This window comes from Leptodactylus fuscus, chromosome 1 (genome assembly GCF_031893055.1).
Source record: "Leptodactylus fuscus isolate aLepFus1 chromosome 1, aLepFus1.hap2, whole genome shotgun sequence".
In the NCBI taxonomy this organism is placed as follows: Eukaryota; Metazoa; Chordata; class Amphibia; order Anura; family Leptodactylidae; genus Leptodactylus; species Leptodactylus fuscus.
In genome coordinates, this window is record NC_134265.1 from 327801650 (window position 1) to 327821759 (window position 20110).

Sequence of the window (20110 nt, forward strand, 5' to 3'; positions counted from 1 at the left end):
TGATCCTTCCTCTACCTCCAGGATTGTTGCCTCCATTGATTGCACATTTCCTCCCCTCATCTGCTGCTGCTGCTGTTGGTAACAATAGGGTCCTTGTGTCTTTCTATCCAGACACCGCACTGCTGCATTTTATATGATCAGCAGCAGGAGCATCAGCAGCAGCAGCAAGGGCTCATCATCATCATCCTCCTCCATCCATTCATCTGCCAGTGAGAGGAGGGCATTAGGGGTGCAGCATGGCATCAGAGAGGAAAAGAAACTGGAATAAAGAAGATGATCTCCCTGTCTATCTGGCCAGACCAGGGACCACTGCCCAGACCCCCAGGGTGAAGTATGGGGGCATGTTTGCTTCTGTAGAAGGGGCTTATGAGAACAAGACTATAGATTTTGATGCCTACAGTGTGGGCAAGAAGGGGACCCGCACCCCAAGAAGCAGCAGCAGGGCGGATTTGGATGGGGATAATTTCAGTGAGACAGCCAGTGATGTGAGTGAGATCTCTGGCTCTGTCATCAGCTCTCCTGGAGAAAGGGAAGACAGGACCCCAGGCATTGAGATCAAGTATTCCGGTGGGAAGGAGCTGCTGCAGGGGCAGGACAATGGCAAGGTACAGTCTGCTGAGAGGGAGAGGCTGGGGGGGTCTGCACCAGCAGCAGTGGGGGCTGGGATGGGGACCAGCACATTGGCCTCAGGGTGCTATACATTTGCTAAGGTTAATTGTCTTGTGTTATTAAATGGTTAACCTCTTTGCTTGCAGGGACAATATTTGGCTTAGACGTACTATAATACACAACACCTCTATAAGCAATATCCAGATATATTTATTTGTTCAATATTTGCTTTTATATTTCTGATATTCCGACTTTCCATCCAGATACGCTAGATCAGACGCATCGAAACCAGTAGGTTTGTGTACCCAAGAGCTAGCAATCATGTATCGGTGCAGGATTGATGTATGTATTGCTTTTTTTCAAGGTCATAATGAATTGCTATTGAGCTGTCCTGTCATTCTGAGCAGCAATTATTTTATTATCCTATGTAATATCCAATATAGATATTTGATATATAGTTATACATTTGTCTACAGCCTCTTCTATGACCAATGAACTGCGCAGCATGTCGTATTAGGAATGGACACAGTTATGCGATTAACTATTCAATCTTCATATTTCAATATTGGACCTGTATCGTAGCAGACTGCCGTTGCCTATTGGAAACGTGGCCTGGTTTACAGTCGTCTAGCGTGGGAGTGGAATATTGAATTTACTGCGATGCATGTTACGGCAATGACATGATGCTAATTGATAATATGGAGCGTGCCGGTCAATATTTAAAGAAGGTTAAGTTATTTAACCCCTACCTATAGCGAGCGGCCTATACCGTGAGTAAGTCATTGCAGTCTGGAAAAGTAAGGGTGTTCTGGGAGTTTGCTTAACAAAGAGAAGTGGTGCTGAATCTGGGAGGCCTCCAGACCTCCGCTCCCTTTGCCTGCCTTCTGTCCCACCACATTCACTTTGCATTTTAATGTCCTTCAGCTTGCCAATGTAAGACTGGCTGACGGTATTTCAGATTGTAACAGGCCGACATTCATAGGGAAACCAGTCTGGACTGGGAGGGGTGCGATGGGGGTTAGCTTAACCACTTCCTACCTTCTACAAATTTTGGCATTTTATTATTTCGTAGCTCTTATTTTGTCAATGTGTCCACTTGGGGCCATAGGGGAGTTTTTTTTTTGGTTAGTAATAAGTTATAGTCGGCTCTTCCAGTACTGCGGCAGCCGCTATTGACGCATCATTGATGCTTGTAGGTATAAATCGTGCATTGAAAGTCACTCTGGGTCCTTGGCTTTATCTAATAGGAAATTCGGTAGTGGAGGGGAGGCGTACTGTTTCTTATTTAAGAGAAAAACTATGGAAATGATCTCACGCTAGCCAAACTGGACACCCCCATTCTGTAGAGGTTTGTCCCCTCCTCAGCACAATGGAGGGTTAAAGAAAATTCAGGGAAAGTGGTGCCCTATGCCAAGGAGATTTAGGTAGATTTAGTAGATCAGGATTACTGGATATTGACTACACCAGGTTGTTCCATGGGCTACACTTCTTACAAGTATTTTTTAGACTTAGACCTTGTTGTCTTTATTAGGGTAAGTTCACATGGGGTTTTTTGGTTCTGATCCAATCTTGGATCCAGGTTCCGATCCAAAAACCGGGTAGTCACGACTGAAAGCCGGTGCACTACACCGGCATCCAGCCGCGCACTCTGCTCCGGATTAGGCCCAATGAATGAGCCTAGTCCGGAGGAGGGAGCATCTTCAGGCCGAATCGCGAGTTGACTCGGCCTGAAGAATAAACATCTCGAAACGTCTCCCGGAAAACAGACCTGAGCGACTCCCATTGATTTCAATGGAAAATACTATTAGTAAGTCCTATCCTATAACTCCGCAGAAACTCCTTAGTCATGTTTTAAAGAGGTCAAAGCTGCTAGGATGAAAGTCACTTGCCACGTATTATTTTTGGTTGGAAACTTTAGAGTTAGGTTTTGTATTCAAATAAGAATCTCTCAATGTGTATTTTTTTTTATGAACTTCTTCAATTTCATAATGACATGTTAGATGTTGTCCTTGGTGGAAATCAATGTCTTCAAACTTCACTGCCCAGAATGAAGGTGCTGAGGAATTTGCCTTATGACTAGTGTTGGCCATTGTGGTCTCTTTTGGATATTCTTGGGAAAGAGAAGACTAGCTAAAAGAAATAAATTACAGACTATAGGCTATCCTAAAGAGAGAGAAGACTACAGCACCAGATTGACAAGCACCAGAGGCCTTCTCTTAATGGTATATATCTAGTTTTAGTAAAGGTCAGCGTACCTGGATCTGTGAAGGTCCAAGGTGAATAACACCATCAGTGGACGTCTTGTCTTCTTGATGCTTCACAAGCGATTTACATTGAGACCTCAGACCAGACTCGTGAACTCAATAAGTACCGACATCGCGCGCCTAAATTAATTCACATAGTGCACTAGACTTCTAGGATAGTTCAGAACCTGTACCAAGCCTTAACTTAATTCAGTCCCTAGACAAGTTCCTAAATTATTCAAACTCCAGGTCAGACCAATAAATGTGATCAGACCTATGGGATTAGACCTCTAAATTAAGTCACATTTTAGACTAGACTCATACATTTAATTAGACCCCAGACCAGACCCCACATTCAGACACCAGAATAGACTCATACAATTCATCATACCTCAGACCAGACACGTATACTCAGGTCTCAGACTGGACCCTCAATCCCAACTAGACATGAGGCTCCTAAAGTAATTCACACAGCACACCAAACTTCTAAATTAATTCACACCCCATATTAGACCCCTAAATTCGTCAGCCATCAGGTCAGATCGTTAATTTAATTATGTCTCAGGCCAGAACCCCACATGAACTCAGAATCCAGATCAGACCCCTAAATTTAACCAGAACCAATATTAGACCCTTTAAAATTAATCTGTCCACAGACCAGACACCTAAAATGAATCAGATCTCAGACCAGACCCCTAAATTGAGTCAGACACCGGACCAAAGTAATAAAATTATCAGACCTAACACCAGAGTTAATTCAGACTTTGGACGTCAAATTAATCAGATCTCAGAAAAGACCCCTAAAATTTAATAAGACCACAGACCAGATCCCTGAAAGTAATTCAGACCCCACATGAGGCCCTTAAATAATTTCATACACCTCACAAGACTTCTAAATCAATTCAGACCCCAGTCCAGACCCATACAATAATTCAGACTGTAGGGCAGACCCCTAAATTTACCAGGTCTAAGGACAGACCCCTAAATTATATCATACCTTACAGCAGGCTCCTAAATTTAATCAAGTACAGGATTAGACCCCGACAATTGGTCAGGTCCTAAACCAGACACCTAAAATTTAATAAGACCGGGGGGCGTGGCCTAGGCAACGATGGCATGCAGACATATCCCTTCAGAGCTCCTGGACCCCAGCAGCACTTAAGCCCTGTATTTCGGGTCCCACAGCCTACCATCTCCCGGCTCCACTATGCTCTGACGCCTGGGACGGAAGCCCTCCTCCTCTGCCCGGATAGAGCCGCAGCTTACCAAGTTTTTCCTGGATGCGGCTCTGTCTGCACCGCTACCCGGCGGCTTCAAGATGGCGCCTGCGCCTCTGGAGAGTTGGAGGTCCCACCTCCGCAAAGGACAGATTCCCCGGCGCTGCTCTCTCCTCCTACGGCCCCTGTCAAGCCCTCGGATGCTGCTCAGCTCTCCCCTGGATTGGGGACCCCGTGGCCGGCTACTGACCAGGTACTCCAGCCTCCCCCTGGGATTACAGATTGCGGTGGTAGCCTTTGTGGCTGCCCCCCTCTACCACCCCTCTGCCTGCAGTCTGGACACTGGAGCTTCTCTCCCTCCCCACATGGTCTCAGTACATGCTGGTGCCCCACCTGCAGCTGTCCAGTCTCCCTGGGACCTCCTGAGACCTCTCCCTTTGTGGCTACCCTGCCCTCTCCACTCCATTCTCCTGGCCCTGTGTTGTGGGGAGCCCTGACCCATCCTCATGTGCCTGTCTCTGACCTCAGGTCTCCCCTGCTGGACACTACCTGCTCCCCCATGGGGGCTCCAATTAAGTCCCCTGTGCCTCTGGACTCTCTACCCTCCCCCGTGGCACCTCAGCCTCTCCTTCCAAGAGGTGATGTCCCCCTGGTTGCTCGTCACGCTGATTGAGATGTGGACTTCTCTGATACCCCTGCAGCCCTGCGGAAACCACTTGCTCAGATTCCTCTGATTCTGCCACGCCTCTCCTTCCTTCCACCGCTCTGTGTCCTAAACTATCGGATATATGGGAACTACTCCGTTCTATGCCTACTAAATCGGACCTGGAGGCCATGGTCCGCAGAGTGGAGGAGAGGCAGGACAAGATCCTCTCAGGCTTCAAATATGATCTCCAATCCCTGTCGACTCAAGTCTATACTCAACAGCAACGATCCGACTCCATGGATCGTTTGGTGGCTATTGAACAAACCTTGTCTACCCAACGCACGTTTAACCACCATCTGTTGTTGCAAGTTGATGATCAGGAGAATAGAGGCCGCCAGAATAATATTAAATTGCGTGGAATTCCTGATGCTGTTCCAACTGTGGAACTCCGCTCCATTGATACTTCCGTCTTCAACACTGTTCTCTCTAGACCAATGGACACGGAGATTAACATTGATAGAATTCACCGAGTCCTGGGCCCCAGGCGGGCTGCCTCCACAGAGCCCCGTGATGTCCTTTGCAGAGTGCATTTTTACAAGGAAAAGGAGGACATCCTTCAGGCTGTCTGGCGACATAATCCGGTTCCCTTCCTGGATGGCTCAATAGCTCTCCTTCTTGACGTTTCCCGCCGCAATCTGGCTATGCGGCGTCTCCTGAAGCCTGCCCTTCAACTGATCATGGACTCGGGAGTCACATACAGATGGGGCCACCCTTTTCACCTCCAAGTCCGTCGCAATGGGACGGTGTTCACTCTCCACTCTCCAGATCAGGCAGCTTCCCTGGTGCAGTTTTTAGATGTGCCTGACCTGTCTCTGCCAGATTGGCTGGACTATCCGCTCCCGGCCGCGCTGCCTGTGGACCGGTCCTCCTCCATGCCATGTCAGAGGCGTAGAAAAGTGAACTCTCTTCCGATTTCTTCCTGAGAGACTGTATCCTTACTATATAGGTTCCCACTGTTGAGACCCATGTGGACTGTTGACTTTTGCTGTGCCTTATTGCCCCTGTAGTCTCCCTTTTGTTCCCTGTTTTTCCTTCTTGGACCATGTCTCTGCTAAGTTTTGTGCCCCACAGGTGTTCGTCGCGGACCTCGCTCTGCGCTGCTCGCCAATGGTGTTTCTTGCCTCCCTCCCCCTCTCCTGTGCTGGGTTGGGGCACCCCGCGGCCCGCTGTCCCCTTCCTCTCTCATCCCCCCCCTTTTTTTTTTAAATTTACTTTTCCTCCTTTCATTTCCACATCCCTTCCTTCTCCCCAGGGCTCCTGTCGCTCGCCATGGACTCCTGTGTCTTTTCCTCTGCCTATGTTACCGGTCCCAACACTCCTGAATAGAGATCCCCTTGTTCCGCCTACTCTGGGGTCCCCTAGCACGTACTGTAGTTGTTACTTGCAGTCCCAGTTGGACTTCCCTCGCCGCACCTACCTTATACCCTCTTTGCGACATTTGGTTACTACGGCCGGGGCCTGTATTCCTGCTTTGGGGAACTCTACCAATACCCCCTCCCTTAGTCAATGGCTCAGTAAAGTGGGGGACTTCAGGGCTTTGGGGACCTCACTGCCTCTCTTTATCTTTAGAATCGCTTATGCAGCCTATGTAGACGCCTTGTTGCGCTGGCTTCCCTCTCAGGGTCCCCAGCCGCACCAGGACCTGATCGGTCCAGGGGTCTGCCTTGGTTGCTGGAGCTTTGACCCCCCCCCTCCCCTCACCCACCCCTTATGAGTATCTTATTGTGATTTCTTATAATATTTTTGATTAATTTTTGGTTCTCCGATTTATCAATGAGCGATTTTACTGTATAATATTTTGGCTATGCCTAAACAGGACATTGACAAGCATGATGGATACTTATCGATGAAAACTTCAGAAATTCTTGGAAACTGGAATGACCCTTTGATGTTTCTACTTGCTGGTATCTATTGCAGTCAGTGCTTGCTATAAATCTCTATAAATTGCCATCATCTGTTTTAGATCTGAATCTCCAATGTAATCCAGAAGCTGAGGTTTGAAGGACAGCACTGAATGGTTTTGAAGGCTCACACATGTTCATGCAGATATTCTGTTGTCCGGCTCCCTCCATCTATTGTGGTTACTGAGATCTTGGCTTGAGGACCACACTGAGACATTTTGTAGTTCCAGGGCTGGAACCAGTCATGACATTTTGTGACTCTCAAAGCACCCATTCAGAGAACCAGACACATTTGTTGTCTCATGAAGGGTTTTGTTGAGTGGATTATTGCTGAATGATGGAGAGCACAGCTGTGAATGTAGGAAGCTCCCAGAGAGGACCATCTATAAAGAAACTATTGACACCATTGTTATTCAAACAGCTAATAGTCAAGGGGTTCATATTTGTGATAGCATAAAAATGACCTCTCCTAAGGATAGATTGTAAGTAGGTGCAGGTGCTGCCTACAACTGCCAAGAGAGAACCAGAGGGTGGGACTATTAGTGGTTGTGTTGTCATTGATAGGTCAAGGACATTCATCCAACTCCTCCAGTCCATTTCCTTAGTTGGGGCAAGGTTGAGGTGGTATACCTGATGGTGTTGTAGTTCCCCCAGGGTGCTTCCAGATGGAGAGGGATACTCTACAATACAGGAGGCATCAGTGCTGTTGAACCAATTAGGTAACTTTACTGCGGTAACAAGGAACCAATGCTGCTTCCCAATGACAGTAGTAGTTCGGCATTCCACTGTGGGTACTGGTACTTGACATGGTAAGAGAGAAGCCCCAGAATACATGTCAACTTCAGTGCCTTTAATCTCCACTCCAATATCTCCCACAATGAGTCCCAATGGTACCCTGTTTACCTGTGTACTATAGGGTCCAAGCTATGTAGTTAAGGGAAACCTCCACTTATCCTCCAAACTTGGCATTTGTTTTCCTTGACAGCAATGTGTTCCCTGTATCAGGACTGTAGAGATGGTACATGAGTAGGTGGCTTTGCTAACAGCATACACTTAAACGGGCTTCCCACAAACATAACCATATTTAAATGTGTAGATAATGAAAAGTTGATCATTTATGCAACTTTAAGTAATTAAAAGCTTGCAAACTTTCAAAAATTTTCTCTAACCATCTTAGTGGTGACATCTGTTGTCTTGGATAGGACCCTGTCTGCAGGAGCTTTCTGAGGTCTGGAACTTGTCAGAATCCCAGCTATGATGTCCTTATTGTGTCCAGGTTATCTTCTCATACATGTAGTGTCCTCCTGATAACCAGCTATGATGTCATTATTGTGTCCGGGTTATCTTCTCATACATGTAGTGTCCTCCTGATAACCAGCTATGATGTCATTATTGTGTCCGAGTTATCTTCTCATACATGTAGTGTCCTCCTGATAACCAGCCATGATGTCCTTATTGTGTCCGGGTTATCTTCTCATACATGTAGTGTCCTCCTGATAACCAGCTATGATGTCATTATTGTGTCCGGGTTATCTTCTCATACATGTAGCGTCCTCCTGATAACCAGCCATGATGTCCTTATTGTGTCCGGGTTATCTTCTCATACATGTAGTGTCCTCCTGATAACCAGCTATGATGTCATTATTGTGTCCGAGTTATCTTCTCATACATGTAGTGTCCTCCTGATAACCAGCTATGATGTCATTATTGTGTCCGAGTTATCTTCTCATACATGTAGTGTCCTCCTGATAACCAGCCATGATGTCCTTATTGTGTCCGGGTTATCTTCTCATACATGTAGTGTCCTCCTGATAACCAGCTATGATGTCATTATTGTGTCCGGGTTATCTTCTCATACATGTAGCGTCCTCCTGATAACCAGCCATGATGTCCTTATTGTGTCCGGGTTATCTTCTCATACATGTAGTGTCCTCCTGATAACCAGCCATGATGTCCTTATTGTGTCCGGGTTATCTTCTCATACATGTAGCGTCTCCTCCTGATAACCAGCTATGATGTCATTATTGTGTCCGAGTTATCTTCTCATACATGTAGTGTCCTCCTGATAACCAGCTATGATGTCATTATTGTGTCCGAGTTATCTTCTCATACATGTAGTGTCCTCCTGATAACCAGCCATGATGTCCTTATTGTGTCCGGGTTATCTTCTCATACATGTAGTGTCCTCCTGGTATTTAATAGGTGGAATAATGACATTTAGGGTGCTTTAGGCTAAGGCCGGACGGGCCATAACTGCAGCGCTAAAGCGCTGCGGAAAGAACCACGACGTGAACGCACTGCTTTCTTTCCGCAGCGCTTTCAATAGAAAGTTTGCTGAATTTTGTTCCACGGACTTTCTGTTACAATTATATCTACGGGAAAGCCGCCGGCGTTTCCGTAGATATAACTGACATGCTGCGATTTGCAAAGCCACAACGGCTTTGCAAATCGCAGTGTTTATGCACTGCGTTTTTTTTCTGCAAAGTGGGCATGGGATTCGCATGAATTGAAAATATAAATAGTTAAAGAATTTTAAAGATTTTCTCTAACCATCTTAGTGGTGACATCTGTTGTCTTGCTCAGTTGCCAGTTGGATATGACCATGAATGCAGGAACTTTCTTTTATAACCATCTGTCCTGTAGTCACCATTCAGGGCACTCCAACCACCATCAGGTGCAGGGAGGTGCCACGCCATCTTTTAATCCTCAGGCCTCTCTTCATTGCACCAGGCCTGATGTTTGGGGTCAGTGTAAACCACCAGAGAAATACCAATCTGTGAGTCTTCCGTGACATTTTTACTGACCCGTGGTCTGTACACTGTTTTGTGCATGTGGACTGACACTTATAGCTTTTTACTATTTCCGTGTATGCGGCTGTGTAAGGCTTCTTCTTTGTGGGGCAGGTTGTACTTTTTATTTATAGTATTTTGGGATTGTCTGTTGTTTTAAGGAGATGAAATATGGTATTGCAGTCTATTGAGAAATCCATTCACTTCTATGACAGACTGCCATATACAAGTCCGTGGATATCTGTATATACAGTATACTATTTGAATGATAAATTGAGACAGTAGGGTTCAAATGAAGCAAACTCTGAACACTTGGTATAGTGAGGCCGGTATCTTTATTAACTCAGGTCAAATACCCATTTGCAAAAGTGTCAAATAAATTTTTGCTACATCTGTACTTGACCTTTTAGATAACTTTTCAGGATAGTCTGCCATATGTGTGTACAAAAGAAATAACATAATTTCTGACCTTTATCTACTTGTAGACAGCATCCTTTAGCAGTTTTATCCTTGACATGCTCAGTTTTTTGTTCTTAGTTGTCTGAGACCTAATGGGTGTTGGATAACTGCTATGATATCCCTCCCAGAACTATGAACCAGGGATTTTTCTCCCTAACCTTCCCTTATCCAGTAGCATCATTGAGGATACTATACAGAAGCAATGACCAGTACTAATGTGAATAAAGTACTTGGAGTGAGATAGAAACTTATTATTTAGCTGCATCAACCTCTGTGCTTGTTTCAGTATTTCTCCTTCTCTCTCACTGGATTCCTCCTCCATCTTCTACTATGAGCCCTAAGTGAATACTTTTGTGAGCTTCAGACCATCTTCTCAGACCAGAAGATACTAAAGGGGTTGCCTTGTCATTCAGTTAAGTAAAGGTGGGGTATTTACACCATGAAGAAGTTCAGTCTTTGCATGAGATTATCTAGTACAAGTGGACTCTTCCTTTGCTGTGAGAAGGACTTTTCAATACTGATCTCCTGGTTCTGTCTGCTGAGTATTTCTCCTGATTTACCCCCTTGGCTTCTGACTTGGAATTGGCATTGACTTCTTGGACTACGCCTCTGCTCTGATACTTGTTTTTGGCTTCTATCTACTCTCCTGATACAAGCTAGATTGTTACTCCCTTGGTCCTCTAATATTGTTCCTTATTTTGCTAGTGCACCTGCTCTCTGATACTCTTTGGTTTCATGACCTGGGTCCCGAGCAGCCACATCCAACTGACCATGCAGTGGGCAATGGGGAAAACCTCAGAGGAGCCTTTTTGAGCGAGCGGAACAAACCCGCTTGTGGAAAAACGAAATGCCCAGCTCCCTTTTAATTCAATGGGAGGTGGTATTTTAATCCGGAATTTGACGCGGAATCTGCGCCAATTTCCAGACCAAAATCCGCCATGTGAACTTAGCCTTAGATTCTATATTCCACAATAGTGTTGGGCAAATGGTAGCAGTTTACTAGCAGAATGCTGACCTCAGCTGTTCCTAGAGCATTTCAGGGAATACCTTATACCTGGGAGATGTAAACTGCAGCTTCATATATATGCTTTCTGTATCAATTCATCATGGTTTACAGCACCGTAATTTGATATCTGCCTGGTAAGCCATATGAGGGCTTAATTTTTGTGAGACAAACTGTACTTCATATTGGTAATATTCCGTATGATGTACTGGGAAGCTGGAAAAAGAGTTCACAATCGGGTGGAATTAGAGGAAAACTGCGTTTGCGCAACTTTCTTACATGCTTCATCCATATGGTCAGTAGGATTATGGAAATACCATAATTATAGTTTGTTTTTCGTTTTAACCTAAAAAAAAAAAAAAACTAATTAAATTTTTAAGTGTAGGCGCCACATTTTACCACCCATAATTTCTTTTTATATTTCCGTGTATGGGCTGTGTCAGGGCTCGTTCACATCTGCGCCCGGTCTCCATTCATACAGGTTTCCGTTTTCTGCACAAAACAGAGCAGGAGACGGAAAGCTGGAGGACTCTTTCATACCCATTCCACACAGGTGGAACTCTACTGCACCTATATGCTGTGTTGTTGGCTTTGTCTTTTGCTCCTCCTAAAGTACAACCTACATACATTGCACCTTGAAATTTTCCTTCACACTGGGTCGGGATAAACTCCATAAAATAGGAAGTCTCCCTCACTTTCAGGAGTCCACTCCAGGAGTTTGTTCAGTGTAGAGAGTCAATGGTAGTCTATGTGTCAGGCCAACATATCCCGGGACCCTCACCGAAAGCCATCAGGGCAAATTGTGGCGCTTTGAGTAGAAGGATCCATGTGAACTAAGTGTTCAATGATCCCCATATGAACCGGAACGCTTCTATGTTTCAGCAGGCCTTATTTCTCTTAGGCTGGGTTCACATTTGCACCGCAGTCTCCATTTGACAGTGACTGCTAAAAATTGTCAGGACGAAAAAGTGCTGCAGGTCTGACTTTTCCATCCAGTGGTTTCATTTTAAAACAAAGGACAGCGATGGACCTTATTGTAGTCAATTCAGAAAATAGCCATCTGCAATTGTGACCAGCTTTACAATATAACCTATATGAAGCAGCCTCTCCTTGGACTCAATAAGTCCTAAGGGTGATCTCCATGATCCAGGGTGCTGTTGGTGCCTAAGTAAAGGGTCTCCTGGGGCATCCCCCCCAATACTCAGACTAGGTTGTACCATCCCATATGACCTGTTGGCACTGGTCTCCCTATGCCCTGGACCACATTCTCTTGCCTGCCACTTTGTCACCAAGTGGGAAGGGAGACTCCCTCTCATTGTCATTATCCGATTGGCCTGGTCTGCATTACAGCTGTCTCATTTACATTCTGTCTCTCCTACGGTCATCACATTTGTAGGCCACTCACTTGCAAGAAGAATATTCCATCTCTTCTTATACACATTATTTGACAACCATCAAAGGTTTGCAGATAAGGAGACTCCCTCTCCTTCCACATGTCACCTCACCGCCATCATCTTTGTCATCTGCAATGGGCTGGCCCCAAGTGGCTCTTGCTTAGTCTGCTCAGCCTAGTCATTACTCATGCTGGGAGGGAGACTCCCTCTCCTCCCACTCCGACTCTTTTTGGGCTGCTCCTTATAACTTGGTTCCTAACTAGCCTACTTTGACAGCGTGCCATCTCTTCTGTTGTAGCAAGACCTCTACATTACTCCTCATGGTACTGTCTGTCTCATTTATATGGCCGGTCCATCATGAGGGGTTGAAGTGCTCACTGTGTTACCTCTCATCACCCATAGATGCTACCACTTTCTTTTCTGCACCTGCCAGAACAGGCATATCACAGTTTATCTCCCATCAGTTCTCTGGCGGTGTAGTATTGCCTCCTGGTGTCCAGATCATACCACTACATCCAAGCTGCACCATATTGCCCTTTGCGGCTAGCATGTCACACCATGGTTGGCATCCAAGGGGAATAGAGCTTCAAGCCGTACCTTAGCTACATAAAAATCATATTCATCCCCTTCATTAAAAAAAAAACAACTAGGTAAAACCTCCTTCTCCTTCTTGTAATTAATTGGGTGCAGGATGGAGGTTTATGGACATACTAGAAAATTCTGGGACCCCAATCACTTGCCTACATTGGAGCACAGATATTTCTCATGGCGGACCTGGGCTCAGGATAGCAGTAGATATGTGGAGGGTGAATACAGTCTTTCTTAGGCTGCATAGTATTAGTCTCATCTAGACCGGGTATAAAAGTAGTTCAGTTGTTCAGCATCTCACGGTTCATTACAGTATCCCCTAGGCTTGCTACTCAGCATTGTGTTATCAAAGGAAGATGTATCAAGCCATGTCGCCTCTATTAGGCACAGCACTTCCCTAAGCAGGCTAACACAGCAGTATTGTCTAATGTGCATGCGGAACTGCAGTTTTCCCTTTCTGTAGACAGGAATTCTTCTCCTGGCAGGCTTACACAGCAATAATTCCTCTGTTGTGGTGTCTTACACAGCACTACTTTCTTATAGGTAGTCTAGGCAGGCCAACATAGTAGTAGAGTCCCTCCTAGGATGCGCCGTAAGCAAAAACACAGCCAGCCCTTTCTTAAATGGATTCTCTAAGTTTCAATAAGTGATGACCTATCCAAATCTTGGACCCCACCACTGTCGGTAGGCCAGACTCCATTTTCTCACAGACCAACTCTTATTCCTGGTCTGACTCTGAAAGTCATGGTCAGGCAGCTGCTAGGGTTGAGGGACCGGAAAAGATCAGATCCGGGTAGTCCCAGCATCAGTAACACTAGCCTGGGAGGTGGGGGGCGAGCGCGGCGCTCTGCAGGCATGTGAAGTAGAAGAGAAGCGAGAACAACGGGGAGCGGCAGTGGCAGCAGTTCTGTGCAGGTAAGTGGGCGGGGACTAAGTAGCCGGGGGGTTTTTTAATCACTACACAGCGTGGAGTCCAAAAATTTAAGCCTTCAATTTTTGGACTCCACACTGTGTAGTGAACAGGATTGTTTTTAAAATCCGATTTTCGATCATTAAAAAATCCCATTGACTTTCATTAGGATCGGAATTGGGATCGGGTTTGGATGGAAAATGATCGGAAATCAGTTTTTAAAAACGATCCTGAAATCTCAAGATCGACTCAACCCTAACCTGTAACAAGGCTCCTAAGGCTATGTAACTAAGGCTACGTTCACACCTGCTCCTAGATTCCGTTTAAGGATTCCGTCCCCGAATGCACTTGAAAATTTTTTCCAGGCAGAAACATGGCAGGCTCCATTATACTCCATAACCACTTTTTAAGTGGATTTTTGTTTTGGGTCTCCAAGCGGACCCAAAGAACAGAGACCCAAACACAGGTGTGAACTAGAGATGAGCGAGTAGTATTCGATCGAATACCTCGCCGCCATAGGAATGCGTGTAAGCGGCTGAACACCAATTCCCAACACCAATCCCTTGGTGTTCGGCCGCTTACATGCATTCCTATGGCGGCGAGGTATTCTCTACTGTGAACCTAGCGTAACTCATGAAATTCATGAAACAAACCAGTGATTGAATTCCTGTGAAATTAAGTAACACGCCATATGTATGTTTATACAATATCAATATTTCTTTACTATAATTAGAAATAATGAATCATTTTATTATGAGGCCGGAGTCAGTAACTTCTTTCTGATTCCAACATCACCCAAATCTGGTCCCGACTCTGATTCTAGGACTCCATGACTCTGACTCTATGGCTCTGATCAAAATCCTTTTCAAACTTTGGTTGTCACTTTGTACCACTCCAAAGTAACAAGTAATATATCTAATTAATTATATCAATAATTCTATAATATAATTAAACATTTTAGTTTGAAGTTTATGTCATGTATGTTGGATATTGGGGTGTGTATAGAGTTACAGGAACAATTGAGTATATCACAACTATCATAAATTATAATATACTGTAGAGATCCATTCTCATGTATGGTCACTTGGTCTTGTCCTGGCCAGTCTGCTGAGCAGATCAGTTATACACGTTATATCCTGTGGACACGCCGATAAAGATGAGAATACCCCAATGAAGGACCAACTTGGGCAGATTTACTGATGGTCTAATATTTAGGCTACATATACACAAACTTCCCAGGTCCACTGTAGAATGGTACGGTCGACACATGCATGTAATCTGTGTCCCAACTGCACCTTCACTTCCCCAGTCATTTTTATACGTTAGCCCAGGTCACAAATGGATAGATATAAGACATGTTCTCAGTTTTGCTCCAGGCTCACTGCTACATAAAGGGGCCCGTGATAACACACAGCCACGTTTATGGGACCATAGAAACAATTCATTTTTTTTTTTAGGGGATTTGAGCAAAATGCACCAGGTAAACCCATCTTAAGTATCCCTTTTTGACATTCCAAAAAGTTGGTAAGTATGCATCTGTTTGAACACAGAGACCAGAGCTGCTCTCTACATTTAAATCTTACTAAAGTAGTACTGTATACAGCAAACGTGATAGTATTGCTTTAACCCATAAGTACTCATGTAATTTGTTTCTCACAACTAAAATGGCAAGTAAGTAGGGTTGAGCCGATCTTGAGATTTCAGGATTGTTTTTAAAATCCGATTTCCGATCATTTTCCATTCGAACCCGATCCCAATTCTGATCCCAATGCAAGTCAATGGGATTTTTTTAAAATTATCGAAGATCCAATGTTAAAAACGGTCCTATTCACTACACTGAATGGAGTCCAAAAATTGTTTAAATTTTCAATTGTTTCAATTGTTTAAATTTTTGGACTCCACGCTGTGTAGTGATTTAAAAAAATCCCCCGTCGCACAGATCGGGGTTGGCTCAGGATTTTTGGGCAAGATCTTGGCTCTCTATGGGACTGCGTCGGCGCGTGTTCGGGTGAATGGCGTAATTTCAGATCCCTTTCCGGTCCGTAACAGTACCCGCCAAGGTTGCCCCCTCTCGCTGTTGCTTTTTGCTTTGGTGATGGAACATCTGGCGGTTGCTCTGCGCTGTTGCCCCGATGTTCATGGTATACAGTTAGGATCCCGTATGGTTAAAGCGGCTCTATATGCGGACGACCTTTTGCTGTACGTCTCGGAACCGCGGGTATCGTTTCTGGCGGTCTTGCGTGAATTTTCCCGATTCGGTGCCCTTAGTAACTTTAAGGTCAACTTATCCAAGAGTGAGGCCCTTAATGTTTCGCTTCCCTCTCCCGAGGCTGAATTCCTGGCGCAGTCTTTCCCTTTCAGGTGGCAACCTTCCTCCTTCACATACTTGGGGATTCACATTTCCCCTGATCCTTCTTCCCTGTTCCAACTTAATTATATTCCGCTTTTGGACACCATTACTGCGGATCTACGTTCTTATGGCGCCCGTCTCCCCTCCTGGTTTAGCCGAATTCATGCCCTTAAGATGGATGTCCTCCCTCGGTTCTTGTACTTATTCCAGGCCCTTCCCATCCCTCTCCCACGCGCTTTTTTAGCTCGGGTACAGTCTCTGTTTGGGAAGTTTGTGTGGGGTTCCTCCCGGAGCAGACTTGGGTTTAGTACCCTTGTCCGGCGCAAGTGCAGGGGAGGCGTTGGCCTCCCGGATGTGCGCCTTTACTATCGGGCCTCGGTCTTGCTTCGTTTGTTTGATTGGCAGTTCCGTCGCCGTGATAAGCAGTGGGTCTCCATCGAATTCGATCTGATTTTGTCCTCGCTGTCCTCTTGGCCCTGGATTCCACCGCACTTTCGTCCCAAATCCCCTGGCCTTTACATCCTCCCTTCGCATTTCCTGAAAGTGTGGGATTTGGTTTGTTCCTCTGGCCGTTTGGCCCGTTGACTCCCCTCTTTGACAACCCTATGTTCCCTCCTGGCTGTTTGGTTGATCGGTTCCTTTGTTGGGACAGATTGGATTGTACCTGTCTTCAGGAGGTGGCAGGCGATTCCCCGCTCCTTCCTTTTGCCCAGCTATGTAGCTCTCACCCCGACTTGCGCCTCTCCTGGTTGGAGTATGCCCAGCTTCGATCTTTTCTGCAGCGGTTCTCGCTCACTTCTCGCCTCTCTTCTCCTGCCTTGGCTTTGGAGTCCTATGTCGGGCGACGGTCCTCCCCTCCTCGTGCCCTTTCACTGTTGTACGACGTGCTCCTCTCGGATGTCACAGCGGAACTCCCCTCATACGTTGCCGCCTGGAATGCCGATCTTCCTGTGAGTCTGTCATCTGCGGATTGGGACAGGTCCTTCCTGCTCTCTCACAAGATGGCCCTCCCGTGTAGCGCTCAGGAGAGGAATTATAAGATTCTGTCCCGGTGGTATAGGTGTCCAGTGCTTCTTCATAGGATCTTTCCTGCTGTTTCGAACTCATGTTGGCGCTGTGGTTCCGCTGGGGTACTATGCTGCACATTTGGTGGGATTGTGACGTTCTGCGCCCCTTCTGGGATGCGGTGTTTTCTTTGTATTCCAGGGTCAGTGGGCGCTCGGTGGCTGTCTCTCCTCAGCTGGCACTTCTGTCGGTCATTCCTGGCCGTCTGTCGGAGATTAAGAAGGACCTTCTGGGGCACTTTCTCACGGCCGCCAGGGCTGTTATTCCTAGACGCTGGTGCAGCCCTACTCCCCCCTCCATGCTTGACTTCCTCCAGGAGTTCCTTCTTATTCAGCGGATGGAGACTTTGGTGGCGGAAGACTCTCCCGCTTATCCCAAGTTTGAACTTCGATGGCGTCCCTGGGTTATGTTCCAGGAATCATCTGCCTTCTCTTCTGCTTTCGCTTGAGTGTCGCTTGGCCGTCTGTTTTCTTTCTCCTTCTTTTCCTGGCTTTTCTTGTCTTACTTGTTGTTTCTCCGTATTTGTCTTGTGTTTGTTTGTTTGTTCTGTGTCCCTCTCTTGTTTTCCTTTTCTTTCTCTTGTTGGGCTGTATTTGGTTTGTGCGGAGGGGGGTCTTTTTGGCTTCCCTGTCCGCTGATTTGTATGCTCTTGCATTATTGCTCGACTGTATTTCTTTTGTTCGTTCTGTATTTTATTGAAAAATCTTTAATAAAACCCGTTTAAGCATAAAAAAATCCCCCGGCTACTTAGCCCCCCTGGTGTTCGCTTACCTGCACAGATCGGCTGCCACTGCTGCTCCCCATTCTTCTCGGTCCGGTCCTCTCTCATTGACATGCCTTCAGAGTGCCGTGCGCCACCACCTCCCTAGGCTACTGTTAGAGATGATGGGAGTAGGCAGGGCTTAGGAGAGTGTGGGCGGGGAGACGTGAGTGTATCACTCAGGTCTCCCCTCCCAGTATCCAACCACACTCTCCTAATCCACAAGCCCCACCTTCTCCCAGCATTTCTAACACTAGCCTAGGGAGGCAGGGGCGTGCATGGCGCTCTGAAGGCATGTGAAGGAGAAAGAAGAGGAGCGAGAAGAACAGGGAGCGGCAGCGGCAGCACTTCTGTGCAGGTAAGTTGAGCGGGAATTCCGTTCCCGATATTTTTTAAGCGGTATTGGAACGCGATCGTGAAATTTACTCGATCGCCGATCGGGATCTGATATTTTCCAATCCCAGTCGCTCAACCCTACAAGTAAGGTGACTGGAATAGTAGCAGTAACACAGTAGGTACATGGTGCTAGTTTTGTCCAGGGAACTAGTCCCATGTGTTGACATGGACAATGCAAGAGTGAGAGATAAAAGTTACAGGTTCTTGATGGGAAGTCAGTTCTGTGGCTGTATAAGCCATCATACATGGTGTCCTATCAGTTTTTCTGCTACTAATGGCTGAAGCACATTTTGTATTTCTGTCTGAGGCAGGGGTGTGTGTACAATAAACAGCAGTCTGCCCCTTCTATCCATTATTACTACTACTGGTTTCTTTACATGTAATTCTGCCAGATGTAATTGTAAAATAGCAAACAAATAACCAAGAGACCATAATATAAGAGATCCCGGAATAATGGACTCCAAATCCAAGGTATGATTTAGCTAAAAATATCCCTGACACAGAAAAAGAGAAGCAGCTTACTGTCTATTACTAAGGCTAGGTTCACATCTGCACACGGGTCACCATTGTTCGAATCCACTGGGGGACCTGAATGTGAAGAGCTGGACTGATATAACAGCAGTCACCTGTAGAAACGCATGGACCCAATAGGCTATAATGTGGTCCACCAGGTGTCTGTTGGGTGCCTGCCGTTATACTGAAACTGGCAGAGAGAAAAGTCCTCTGTGCAGATGTGACCCTAGCCTAACGTCCCATCAGCAAAAAACAGAAGCATCTAGTACACTCACTACTTACCCTTACTATGAGCTGTGACAAGCTGCAGACTTCTCTCTGAGCAGTATATAAGTAGGAAAAGCTGTGTGCAAACATAGTTGAGTCAAGACTGGAGTGGTATAAATCAGGTGTGTTGAGGATCCAGTAGGTGGCGCTGCCTCAGCTCCAGCAGTTTTATCTGTGTGGACTTGCAGGCTCTGTCTACCAACCCATCACGGCTAACATACCCAGAGCCTCGGTATTTTCAGGTGTTGCATTGTTGAACTAGAGGCCAACATTGCCTCTCCTATATGTAACCCTATCCTGGCAGGAGGTGCCTCATACTAAAAGACAGTGCCCCCTACCTCTACAATTGCATGCTCTGGTAAATGGTTGTCTGAGAAGTTATGAAAATCGTGTAATGGACCCAGGTAGCGAAATCCACAGAATGGGTGCAGCATGGGAGAAGTCTTTGTCTTGGTCGTGGTTTGGTGGAGGGATATAAAAAACAAAGTATAGTAAAGTATGGTGCAATAAACTGTAAACTAAAAGAATAGCTTTAGATTTATTCTACAAGAGTGGATAACCAGTGCAAAGAGCGACATAGACTAGTGTCTGGACTGAAGTATCAATCTGCCTGATGCATAGGAGACGGATTGAAGCATGGAATCCTGTTAGTGAGTTACAGATATCAATGTGAGGAATTATTCTATACATACATCTCCTATAATAGTCAGATATTGGCATGTTTGTTTGTCCGCCCTTATTGACTGATGTATAATGTATGTACACATGTCATGCTCAATGATCTATACACTATAGACAGGCAATGTATGATGCACTGCATATTATCCAGCTTGCAGTGTCGGTTCTTTCCATCTACATGCATGCAGGGAGCAGAGGCCTTGTTATTGGCAGCAGCAGCTTGTGTGATCATGGAGCTGCTTAGTGAGAGCTTCCTGGGCTG

The 20110-nt window shown here is 45.8% G+C and overlaps 1 protein-coding gene across 1 annotated transcript in view; it reads left to right on the forward strand.

The window, feature by feature from the left end:
* The first annotated feature begins 6 nt into the window (after positions 1 to 6).
* The window catches only part of CRMP1 (collapsin response mediator protein 1), a 53568-nt gene continuing 33464 nt past the window's right edge, over positions 7 to 20110 (forward strand). The window contains exon 1 of the mRNA XM_075260602.1: positions 7 to 605. Coding sequence (XP_075116703.1) covers positions 237 to 605 — 369 coding nt within the window. The 5' untranslated portion in view covers positions 7 to 236. The remainder of the gene's footprint in view (positions 606 to 20110) is intronic.